We start from the raw sequence: 12,657 nt of genomic DNA, 5'->3' as shown, positions 1-12,657 counted from the left end.
TGAATTGCTAGAATTAAATATGGTTAACCATTGATGTGCGGATTGTGGTGAAATCAATACCCTACTCTCTCTCTCTCTCATATATTTACTCTTTTTATTTTCATGCACTTTAGTTTTTAAGCAAATCAAAGCAAATCTCCTTTTTAATTAAGTTAACTTTAATATTTTAAACTTTGATAATTAAACCCCAGCAGTCCTTGAGGTCCGACACCCTCAATATAGCCGTATCTTACAAAGATTCGTCCTATTGTGAATGGTTATTTTTATTATTGATATTTTTAGTCACAAAAATACCACATCAAAATCCCAATCTACAAACCCTTGTAAAGGATCTTCAACATCTTCATGATCAAACTCTTCATTAATGACCTCGGATTCTTGGAACTCCTCATCAACAAGTTCACCTTGCCCCTCCACATATAGATTGGGTAGATGGAGTTGAGGTTTGCGAGTAAGAGTCAAATTGGCCTGTCGTGGACTCTCCGCCTCAATCAATGTTTCCCTAAACACATTTTTTTCGTAGGACTTTTCTCTTTTCTTTGTCATAGCCATAGACCCTTGTCTCCAATTATGTGATTTTCGGCCCATGGTATTCTTATGGGGCAAGAAAGCAACTAGCATATAATTCAATAGTTTCTCCCAACTGTTGATCTTCAATTTGGCTTGCCACACCCTAGTTTGCTTCATTTGTTGCCACCACGCAACAACTCATCCCCAGAATGTGTGTACCACCGAAGAGACTCATCGTTCATCGGGCACCGCTTTGAATTCAAGAACCACTTCAATAGCCAACACCCAATCCAAAAATTCTTCGGGTTGTAGATCCCCTTTGAATTCCGAGATATTGAGTTCGAACCCATTCACCCACATGTTGGCATGAGCTTGCGCATGGTGCTGACGTCCGTGCGTTCAGCGCTCCGCAAAAGGGTTTCCGGATCCATTCCCATTGTGACCATCCATGTTGGATAATCAGGTAGTGAGGGCTTTGATTTGATCCCCAATAGCCGTGAATTGCTCCTCCATGTGTTGCTAACGATTAGCGATAAATTTGACTTCCGCCTCCACAAACCGTGGTCTTGGTCGGCGACAACAACCGCGTGGCCCACCACCCATATGCCGCAAACGAATTGTCGATTGCTCCTTACGTGCTGCCTCCGTGTGCATGTACACTTCGTCCATGTTTGCCAGATGGTCGCTCCTCCCCATTCATGGAGAGTAACCTGGCTTTGATACCAACTGATGCAGCGTGACTTAGTGGGTTGCAGCGAAGAACATCAATAAAGAACGAGATAACTAATTCTAGATCTTGAGTCTACAAAAGATCTAAGAATTCTTCTCAAAATAATAGAGTCTATCTAAGGTTTGACGAAAAACAAGGAAGAAACTCAACTCTGAGTATTCTCATTCATCAAAACAGATTCATAAACAACTGCTTTTCTGGAGGCTATTAGCATGTATTTGTAGACCACCAAAACCCTAAACCTAATAAAACACGAAATATAGACTCCGAAAACCCTAAACCTAGTAAACATGAAATAAAGTCAGCTAAGAAAAACAAAGCTACTCATTTGAACGGGACAAACGGCCGTTCGAATGGGAAATATAGACTCCCAAAACCCTAAACCTAATAAAACACAAAATATAGACTCACCAAACCCTAAACCTAGTAAACATGAAATAAAGTCAGCTAAGCGAAACAAAGCTACTCATTCGAATGGGACAAATGGCCGTTCGAATGGGAACTGAACTGAGAACATAAAAATGCAAAAATCAACATAGGCATTCAAACGGGGTTTGAACGGAGCTCTCTGACCTCCCTGGATCACTTAGACCCAACTACGCATTTGAACGGGCTGCCTTGCAGTTCGAACGGTCTTCCGCTGTTGTGCAAGATTGTGAGCGTGTCACCATCTTCCGGGGTGTCTTCACACTTACATCCTCATGGGTCTTCCTCATGAACTCCCAAGCACTTTGATCTACATCATAAATCGAATTCCATTCAAAAGAATTGAAAATAGTCATTTTAATCGTGTAAACAAGTACATCAAGTTGAAAAGATAAAAGAGATAACTCGCATTGGTGATGCAAAGCTTACATTGTGTTTCGATGTATTGGCTCTCCAACTGCACGTAAAAGAAGCACAAATCTATGCTGACCTCTAACCAACATGATTGTGTACCATCATTTTTTTTTCATAGTTTTGATCTTTAATCCAATATACTAAGATGGTGTGCCTCATAAGTTATATAAACCTGAACTAGCTATACAACTCAACTTAGTTGTAATCCCAATTAAATCAGGTGAGCTATATGAATCCTTTTTCAACTAATCGAAAGCAGCCACATCTCTCATTTTTCATCCTTATATCTTTGTTAATAGTGACCCTTCTCCATCTTTTCCAATAGGGACCACTCTATCATATTTTCCTCAATTGCACATTAACAATGAAAACCTGAACTAATTCTATTCATGACTACAATTGATCTTTTTAAAAGTTTAGTTCACACAAACATATAATCACTCACTTTTGATAACATTATGAGAAAGAGGGTAGTAAGAGCCACAAGAACAAGAGTCTTCTAAAATCTGGCCAATTTACTTTTTCAAAAGAATTCTATTTCCTAGGCCAAAGTCCCTTATCCAAAACATATAGTTTAAGCTTGTCCTACTTCCATGTGCTAACTAATTCTAAAGGTCCCTTCTTAGGCAATATTGGAGCTCTAAATTAGCTAGCATAAAGATCCAATTGACATCCCTTAAAGTAGTGCTTCCCCAAAAAGATTGATTTACTTCCTTTTGCTTCATACTATAAACTAACTAAAGTTAGAGCTATCACATCCTTTTTAATTAAACAGAGTTCAGTAGTCAGCTCAGAATGCCATTATATAGTCCCTTCATTATAGAGGACTTATTTGTTTCTTTTATAACCACATGCACCCATTTTCATTATTTCATATTTCAATACAAAGCCTAATATATAGAAAAGTGCATCAAAACTTTCGTTGTGGGTCCTGCTTACAATATAACAGGATAAATTCTATTTGAACAAAGTATATAATTATTTTATGAGGGGACAGCACCACAAGTATGAGCTTCCCATTTTCTATGTATTTCCACTAGATTCCTATTATTCTATTCTCCCAATTTTCTGTTAGGGAATTAATCTTATATCCCAAGACCCGTGAGATGCGAAAAATAAAAAGAATGCAAAATAACAAAGATTAGGCAATCAACACACGACACCAAGATTTAAGTGGTTCGGCTTAACAAGCCTACATCCACTAGCGGAGACAACCCGGAGAAAAATCCACTATCAAAAGATAGAGTACAAAAATAGTAGAGAGAAAAATCACTCGGATCTCAAAGCCCCAATACACCTAAATCTCACTATCACACAAGAGAGGTTATTCTCAAAATAGAATATAAAAGATAGATGTACAAACTATTCTTTTGCTGGAACTGCTGGCGGCTGATCTCTATTTTCTTCTCTCACTCCGTAACACATTTTTTTATCTTCTAATCACTTGATTTTGGCTCCTCCAAAAAACACCAAGAAGAAAAACACCTTGTGCGGCACTCCCCCTTTGTGCTTGCTGCCTTACACACTTTGATATCTCTCTCACATTTCATCCTACTCTAATTGAAGCTATTCAACTTGTGGCACCAACACAAAAGGCTAAACATGCCTTTAAATAGTGCTCCTAAGTCGGTCAAGTCAATCATAGTACAAGTAGGTCTCCAAAACCAAATACAAGACAAACTAGGAAAAAAAAAACAAATTCGAGTCAGACTTAGAGTGAGATCTCCAAACCCCACTAGGACAGAAAAAAACCAATGGGGCCCACACATATTAATGATAGGTTGAAAGTCACAACACTAACAATCTCTTCCTTGACTTGAAACCCATCAAATCTAACAAGACATATCTCCTCCGGATGTCTCCGCCTTAGACCCTAAGGGCAATCACATTCCACAAGTGTCACTCAAGTCCAAGCGCCTCTTGAACTTGAGCATATGACTTAGTTTAGCTTAACACCATGCTTTCCTACCAGTCCCGTAGACCATACAGCTTTCTCTGATGACTCTTTCTTTTTGTAGACCCATCTGCACCCTTTAGTCTTCTTTCCCTTGGGTAATTCTGCCGATTCCCAAGCTTTACCTATCCGTAGTGACTCCACCTCTTTCGGCATACCATCCTGAACAAATGATGGATCTTCACCGCTAACTGTTAGAGCAAAAGAAACCATATCCTCAAAGCCATACCTCTTTGTTGCTTTTCGATCACATTTCTCTTTGCCTCTTGCTAAAGAATAAGACTCTTCCCGGTGCTGTGAGTCTCTTGAAGATTCTCCGTCATCACATTCATCCGTGAGTGAACACTGTAAATCAAATTCCACCTCCACGAATTGTTTCTCTTTCTGCACTGTACTTTCAGAAAGATCATCTAAGTTAACAAACTTAGACCTTTTCGGTTCCTGCTCTGTAACTTCGTGTTCTGCACTTGACCCATCCTTGTACATAGAACACTCATTAAAAGTCACATTCCGACTTCTAATGATTTTCCGATTTTGATCATCCCAAAATTGATAACCGAAGGCCTCATCTCCATATCCAATGAAGTAACACTTACTAGATTTACCATCTAGTTTACTCTGAACATCAGACTCAACATGGACATACGAAGTACAACAAAAAACTTTCACATGTGAAATATTTACCTTTTTTTCACTCCAGACTTCTTCTGGTAGTCTATGGCTCAGGGGAACGAAAGGCCCCCTATTTATCAGGTATAGCACTGCATCAGCCCAGAAAGTCTTTGGTAACGCAGCATGCAACATCATACTCCTAGCACGCTCATTGAGGGTCATGTTCATGCGCTAAGCCACACCATTCTGCTATGGTGTTCCCGGGATAGTTTTCTCCATTCTAATCCCACTCACTACACAAAACTATTTAAACACCCTATCTCTGTATTCTCGTCCCTTGTCTGATCTCAAACACTTGAGCTTCAAGCCAGTTTCAGTCTCAACCATGGCCTTCCATTTCTTAAAAGTCTCAAATACATCAAATTTGCTTTTCAAGAAATAAGCCCATACCTTCCTGCTTGAGTCATCAATAAATGTGATGTAATACCGCGAGCCTCCAAGAGATGCCACTGGTGCGGGACCCCACAAATCTAGGTGTACTAGCTCCAGCTTTCCAAGCTTAGATGCTTTGTCAACTTTCACGTAACGCACCTTCTTCTGCTTCCCTAGGATGCAGCTTTCACACAAATCAGACTCAACTGACTTCAACTTCGGTAGTTTCCCCTTTGACATAAGTACCTTCATCCCTTTCTCGTTCATGTGCCCAAGCCTTATGTGCCATAGTTTTGAGTCAGCACCCGTATCTGCAACAATAACAGTATCCTTGCTGTTCGTGATCATATATAGAGTATCTGTCTTATAATCACGAGCCAAAATTCTGGCTCCCTTGCTCACCTTCAACTTTCCACCATGTAAATGAATTGAATGCCCTTCCTCATCAAGCTGTCCCACTGAAATCAGATACTTCTTCAGCTTTGGAACATGCCTGACCTTCTACAGCTTCCATACCGAGTTAATGTGAACTCTAATGCGAACATCGCCTAGACCCACAACATCTAGCGCCATTCCATCAACCAAATACACTTTCCCAAAATCTCCAGCTACATAATTGTCGAGAACTTCTTGGATCGGTGTGGTATGAAAAGAAGCTCATGAGTCCAAGACCCAAGAATCAAGAGGACTCTCAACAGATAGAAGTAGGGCATCATGCACTTCTTTTGTTACCATGACATTTGCAGTGTCGTTGTCAGTCTTCTTCTTTAGCTCTCTACAATTCTTCTTGAAGTGGCTTGTCTTGCCATAGTTCCAACACTTAGGTTGTTGTTCGAATCTGGATTTGCTTCTCTCTTTTCTAGAATTTGATCTGCCTTGACTAGAGTTTTTGTCTTGTCCTCTGCCCCAAGTCTCGAGGTTTAAAGTAGCACCAGAACAAGAGGCTTCACTCGCATCTCTTCTGCGAACCTCTTCACTGAGAATCAAATCCCTGACGTTTTCATAGCTTAGTTTACTCTTTCCTACAGAGATACTCACAGCCATCCTCACGGCTTCCCAGCTATTTGGCGAAAACGCCAAGATGATCAATGCGCGAACCTCATCATCAAATTCAATTTCCACCGAGGACAATTGATTTGAGATAGTGTTGAACTCATTGAGATGTTGTGCCACCGAAGCCCCTTCCGCCATCTTTAGGTTGAACAATTTCTTCATCAGGTGCACCTTGTTGTTAGCCGACGGCTTCTCATACATGCTTGACAAAGTTGCCATTAGACCTGCTGTGGTCTTCTCCTTTACAACGTTGTGCGCAACTAATTTTGACAGTGATAACCTGATAACTGCCAGGGCTTTACGATCAAACAGAACCCACTCGCTATCATACATGTAGCCAGGTTGTTCTCCCAAAAGAGGTTGATAGAGGTCCTTCCCATAAAGAATATCTTCAATCTGCACCTTCCAGTACCCAAAATTTGTGCCGTTGAATTTTTCAATTCCTATCTTTCCATCTTCTATTGCCATTGCTCCCACTCGAACCAAAAGCTTTGATACCAGTTGTTAGGAAATTAATCCTATTTCCCAAGACCCGTCAGATGTGAAAAATAAGAAGAATGCAGAATAACAAAGATTAAGCAATCAACACACGACACCAAGATTTAAGTGGTTCGACTTAATAAGCCTACATCCATTGGCGGAGACGACCCGAAGAAAAATCCACTATCAAAAGATGGAGTACAAAAATAGTAGAGAAAAAAATCACTCAGATCTCAAAGTCCTAATACACCCAAATCTCACTATCATACAAAAGAGATTATTCTCAAAATAGAATACAAAAGACAGATGTACAAACTATTCTTTTGCTGGAACTGATAGCAGCTGATCTCTATTTTCTTCTCTCACTCCGCAACACTTTTTTTTCTTCTAATCACTTGTTTTTGGCTCCTCCAAAAAACACCAAGAAGAAAAACACCTTGTGCAGCACTCCCACTTTGTGCTTGCTGCCTTGCACACTTTTGATATCTCTCTCACGTTTTGTCCCACTCTAATTGAAGCTATTCAGCTTGTGGCACTAACACAAAAGACTAAACATGCCTTTAAATAGTGCTCCTAAGTCGGTCAAGTCAATCCTAGTACAAATAGATCTCCAAAACCAAATACAAGACAAACTAGGAAAAAAAAAAAACAAATATGAGTCAAACTTAGAGTGAGATCTCCAAAACCCACAAAGAGAAGAAAAAACCAATGGGGCCCGCACATATTGATGACAGGTTGAAAGTCACAACGCTAACATTTTCTAACCCTCATCTATCCCAGTACACTTAGCCATTGGAAATAGATGATTGGACTATTCATAAATAGATTCAAAAATATGAAAATATATGTTAACAATTACTAACGAGACCTTTGGCTTTGATACTATGTATGTTAAAATTACTAGTTATCCCATAAGCTTAAGCTTGTAGAAAGAAGTAACTTTAACAAAGAGACCGACCATAAGGTTACAACCCGATCGACTTATATGTTTTTACTTTGGCATCACCATACCACTAGAGGTCTATTTTTGGCTATGGACTTCTCTTTATCTTAAAGAAATCAATTATTATACGCTCCTTCTACCATGCAAGATACTATTACACCTTAACGTTGATTTTTTTTTTTTTTTTTTTTTTTTAATTTGTTGGAGCAAATACAAACAATAGGGAATCCATCCGACTATATTGATCTTAATACCACTTGACAAATCCTTGAAATGTTATGTAATTTTAAATGTGCTCACTAATTCTAGAGGTCCTTTCTTAGCGAGCATAAAGATACAATTAAATGACAAATGACTTTCACTTAAAGTCGTGCTTCCCCAAAAAGATTGATTTGCTTCCTTTTACCTCATAATAATTAACTTTTGTCAAAGCTTCCTTCCCGTAAATAATTTTGTACACAGACTAAAAGTCTATTTAAGATTGCGTTTAATAAATAGATTTTTTAAGTTAAAAAGCACTTTTTGACAAAAGCATCGTTTGAAAGCTTTGCCCAAAGTGTTTTTCTAATTATTTTTAGGCTTTTTGAACCCTAAAAAACACTTTTAATTTTTTTTACTAAATCAGTACCTTTTTTTTTTTCAAATGGACTTTTTGAATGTTAAAAATACTTTTAAGTACCTCAAACACAATCTCAAACCGAAATTGCATTTGAGGTGGGCCGGTTGGGAATTGCATTTGAGAGGCCTAAAAATACTTTCCAAACAAATTATTTGTAAAAAAAAATAAAAAAATAAAAAATTACATCAATATTAACAGATATATACTTGGAAAAAAAGTAAAATTAAGATATTATTCTAAAAATAATATTGAAATGTTAAGTATGATTCTTTTCATTATTTCCACTATATTTCTATTATTCTCTTCTCCCAATTCTTCTAACCCTCATCATCTATCCCATATTCTCAATACCGCCGGCCCACTCTTTCAGAGGTTAGTTTTGTGACGCCATCCTTCTTCTAGTTTTCTTATTCATGGTTTTTCAATCTCTCTGTCCCTCTGTCTCTCAGGTTGTTACTCTGTCATTGCCGGCCATGCAATGGGCATGGAATATTGGAATGGAAGGGAAGGGATATCTTCCCAACCAATGGGTCGAACCCTCCGCCGCACAATCAATGGTACGTACTCTGTTTGTTTAGCCCGCATACCCATTGAAGTTTGAACCCGTCCTTCTCTTTAATTTGGGGCCAAAACCCCACAATTTCGTCTTGCCTTTTCTCTTCCTGTCCCTCATCAATCCTCTCAAAATCTACCTAATTAAGAACCCAAAGAAATATCCAATCAAAAAGACATTGCCAATGTGAGAATATTGCCAATGTCATATGGAATGCTATTTTCGGCCGTGTTGGATTAGCCTGAATTATTTGTTCTTATTTGTTCGAAAGGGTTGTGCGGCAGTCCTCATTACTCGAGATACAGCAGTGTGCTTAGTTTTGATGGAAGAAGTAGAGTGTTTTTTTTTTTTCAAATTTCTTTTGACTGGGCAACTGCTCTGCATCTTAATTTTTTTAAATATGAGATTCTCAAATTTTAAAATTTGAAACCCTCTATTACATAATTTATATCTAACAGTCCAAATAAATGAAGAGATTTGTGTGTTATTTTAATTTTCATAAAGTGCTCAGATTTTAAAATTTGAGAATCTCATATTTTAGAAAATTTGAGGGGATACAAATCCATTATTTTCTTAGTTTGTTGATTTTCTTAACCATTTTCAGTGATATCTTGTTTACTTATTAAAATGTAATTTTTTTTTTTAAAAAAAAGAAAATTCTTCTGTTAATCCCTTTTTCTATTACTTTTGTGATGCACTTCTAGCATCCAAAAATTCATCCAAAGCAAAGCGGGCCTGCTAGTCTGCTAAAAGCCTATTCCAGTTGGCTAGTTAAACTCTAAATAAGCTCATGAAGCAATTTTCCTGAACTTCAAAAATGTGTGATGACTCATAACTTGTGTGGGGTGTACTTCACTTTTAGTGTCATCTAAAGGCTGCGAGAAGGTTTTATCCAAAAGATAAAAGGAAAGGAAGGTGAAGGATTTAATATTCATGGATCGATTGAAGTAAATAAAGTTGCTGGAATGTTTGATTTTGCACTTGCAAAAAGCTTTCAGCAGCCAAATGTAAAAGATTTAGGAGAAGCTCTGTTTTGGTTGCTTGCCAATAACCGAGTGGTAAGCATCTATTAAATAGCCTTTTCTAGTTTTTTTTTTTTTTTAGCTAAGTAAGCAACCCTTAAATCAAAATTTGTTCGATATAATTAATATGTTATTTACATTTTTCACTTCTCAACGCCTTGTAGGGTGTAATGGGTACATGAAACACCAAATGGTATGCACCAATATTTCATCAAGGTTGGTATTATGTTCTTGTTATGTTTCCGTCTTTGAGGTTTCATAAACAAATGTTGAATGATATTTTCCTATTTATAGAAATTTCATTTTTTCGTTTATTAATTTTGATGTTTATATTGTGATCAAAAACTAAGCAGTGATATAAATTTAATATTTGAATTAAATGGAAGAACAAACAATCAATATCGGAAAGATTTATGATGATTGTAGATCTTGGGCTGCTGTAACACATTGTATCTAAATTGTCTATGGAGTTTTTTATAAAATCATCATGTGCTTAACTCATTTAAGGAATGGTGTTGTTTTATTAGATCAGAATCATATATATATATATATATATATATTTTGATGACAAGGAACCATTGTGGTAGTCTTGAACATCTAGTTGAAGAATTTTGGTCTTTTATTTTTTGTGACTGTTGTTTCGAAATCAGCAGGGATCTTTATGATTTTCTTATAAATTTGTCAGGTGATCCCTACTATATACACTGACATTAGAGGCCGTATGATCCAGTCAAATCAGGTAAATTAAAGATGACAAAATCTTATTCTTTTATTTTATTGATTAGATCTACTATATGCCCGAGATGCACCATCAATGGTTTTGTGCAGTATTCCGGGACAGAGCATTTTTGGAGTTCCGAATGGGGTTACTTTTTTCAGTCTCTTCCTGGAATTTTCTTCTTTTATGACATTTCTCCAGTTAAGGTTCGTATATTTGTTCACAACTAATAGGGTATTTGAAAGTGTGATTTTGGAGTCTGTCATGAATATTGGGGTGGTTTAGGTGTCATTGATGAAAGATTATGTTTCTTTTTCCATTTTCACACGTTTAGTTTTGTTTCCTTTCAGAAGAAAAATTATAAATGCACATTATCATAGCTGCATCTCCACTCATGAGATAGTCAAACATGGATAAGGACCAACAAGGAGAAAAATCTATGGATTCAGGGAAACTGAGGTAGATTAAGTGTTACGAACTTAAGTTCATAACGGGATAAATTAAGTTCTAAGGGAACCTATACCTTTTAAACACAAAGTTTGAGATTACTACTTTTTATTCCTTTATTCATAGCATAACCCCTTTAAATGGAGGATTCATTACATATTACATAAAAAAGTTAGGACTGAGTCAACAACTCTTATGAGGATTATTAATTGATTTTCTGCAGGAGAAAATTGTTGGGTAGGGAAATCATTGAGTCATTTTCTTATGAGGATTATTAATTGATGTTGTAATTATTAAATTCATGTGACTTATTTCTTCGCGGAATGAATTGTGTCAAGATTCTTATTTCATTTTGTCAAATCGCTCACTTTTATTTTCCCCTTCAATTCATTCATTCGTAGATCCACTTGCCAATTGGTTTTTCATGAAACTTTGGACGGGATTGTGAATCTGATGCATATGTCCAATGATGAAAACCCAACTTACAATATCTAAATGTTGCTAATTGAAACGATAAGAGGCATGCTGAGATCAAATTTAAGCATGGTGTTTCCACAAAAATCTTACTTTTTTGTTTATGTTTGTAGGCAGGGGTTTGATAATCTTGAGTGCACCCAGTTTTTAATGTGCAAAGCCTAATCTGTTTATGTTGGCTTTCAATTTCTTCCAACCCCATCCCATTCCTTCATTCTGTAGATTTGATAAGAAACTTCTTTCACGCACCATTATGACAGAAGATAACAGAAGATTACAATGCATTGAACTAAAGAAAGGCTCATTCAATATTATGGACAGAAATTTTTTCCAAACCCATGTAAAATAGTGTCAAATGTTTATAAACATTTAAAAGGCACATTAAATTTAAATTAGTAAACTGCTATTAATGAGGTTAAGAATTTAATTTGTCTTTTAAATGTTTATAGACACTTGGCACTATTTTACTTGGGTTGGAAGATACTTTCTTCATACCGGTTTGGAGGAAATTTCTGTCCCAATATTATTCAATACAATGGCTCAAAGTTTGGTTTGAAAGTGAAGGTGGTTGTCACTAAAGACAAAGCAAGAGAGTAAAGGAACATGTATATAAGGAAAAGAAGGTTTGGAGATGAAGGAAACACAAAGGGAATAATTATGTGTTACATGCTCAACTTCTCAAGTGTGTAATGGGAAAAATTTGAGAAGGTTGTTAGACGAATCAGGACATCTTTCAAAAAATAGTTTAGGAATAAACTTCTTGGTACCTTTACTCCATGTCTTTAAAAAAAAAAAAAAAAAATCTTTTACAATAATTCCCCAACTCATCTTCATACGTTGGTGAATGATGCGTAATTAAAGATAATAATAACACCAACTTATGAAAGATAAATGAATAACAACGTTAAGAGAAAACAAGAATGAATAAATACCAAATGCTTTTTTTCAATGTTGAGCTGTTATTGCCTCCTCATAATATGTTTACCCTTGCACTTATTTCCTTTGGCCATTTGTAACGTTATGTTTGCGATAACTCACTTTTGTCATATATTCTTTTGGAGCGTTGCAAAGTTTTTTTTTTATTTTTCACGAAAGTTGAAATTTTATCCTAAACCATCTCTATGATAATTAGGCCTAGTAGTAAACTATAAGATGATAAACTATAAGATTGATGGTAACTTTGGTGAGGCTTCCCATAGATATCTAGGTTCACAAGAAAAAGTGCGGAGATTATTAAAGAGATAAAGCAAGAGAATAAATAAGCATGCAA

General features: G+C 36.6%; 1 protein-coding gene across 1 annotated transcript; it reads left to right on the top strand.

The window, feature by feature from the left end:
* The first annotated feature begins 8,486 nt into the window (after positions 1–8,486).
* LOC148586280 (uncharacterized) lies at positions 8,487–11,263 on the top strand. The gene is made up of 6 exons (XM_088516062.1): positions 8,487–8,545; positions 8,623–8,730; positions 9,913–9,941; positions 10,434–10,487; positions 10,577–10,672; positions 10,817–11,263. Exons 2-6 carry the CDS (start codon positions 8,652–8,654, stop codon positions 10,844–10,846), a joined length of 288 nt encoding a protein of 95 aa, XP_088372188.1. The 5' UTR covers positions 8,487–8,545; positions 8,623–8,651; the 3' UTR covers positions 10,847–11,263.
* The last annotated feature ends 1,394 nt before the right edge of the window (positions 11,264–12,657 follow it).

The sequence above is a fragment of the Corylus avellana genome, chromosome 4 (assembly GCF_965113065.1).
Source record: "Corylus avellana chromosome 4, dhCorAvel1.hap1.2, whole genome shotgun sequence".
In the NCBI taxonomy this organism is placed as follows: domain Eukaryota; kingdom Viridiplantae; phylum Streptophyta; class Magnoliopsida; order Fagales; family Betulaceae; genus Corylus; species Corylus avellana.
The sequence above is the reverse complement of the archived record's forward strand: the minus strand, read 5'-3'. Positions and strand labels throughout refer to the sequence as shown.

Coding starts and splice junctions, on each gene's coding strand:
- LOC148586280 (XM_088516062.1), top strand. CDS start 8,652: ATGGGCATGGAATATTGGAATGGAAGGGAAGGGATATCTTCCCAACCA. Junction 10,488..10,576: donor GTATGATCCAGTCAAATCAG/GTAAATTAAAGA, acceptor GGTTTTGTGCAG/TATTCCGGGACAGAGCATTT. Junction 10,673..10,816: donor ATGACATTTCTCCAGTTAAG/GTTCGTATATTT, acceptor GTTTCCTTTCAG/AAGAAAAATTATAAATGCAC.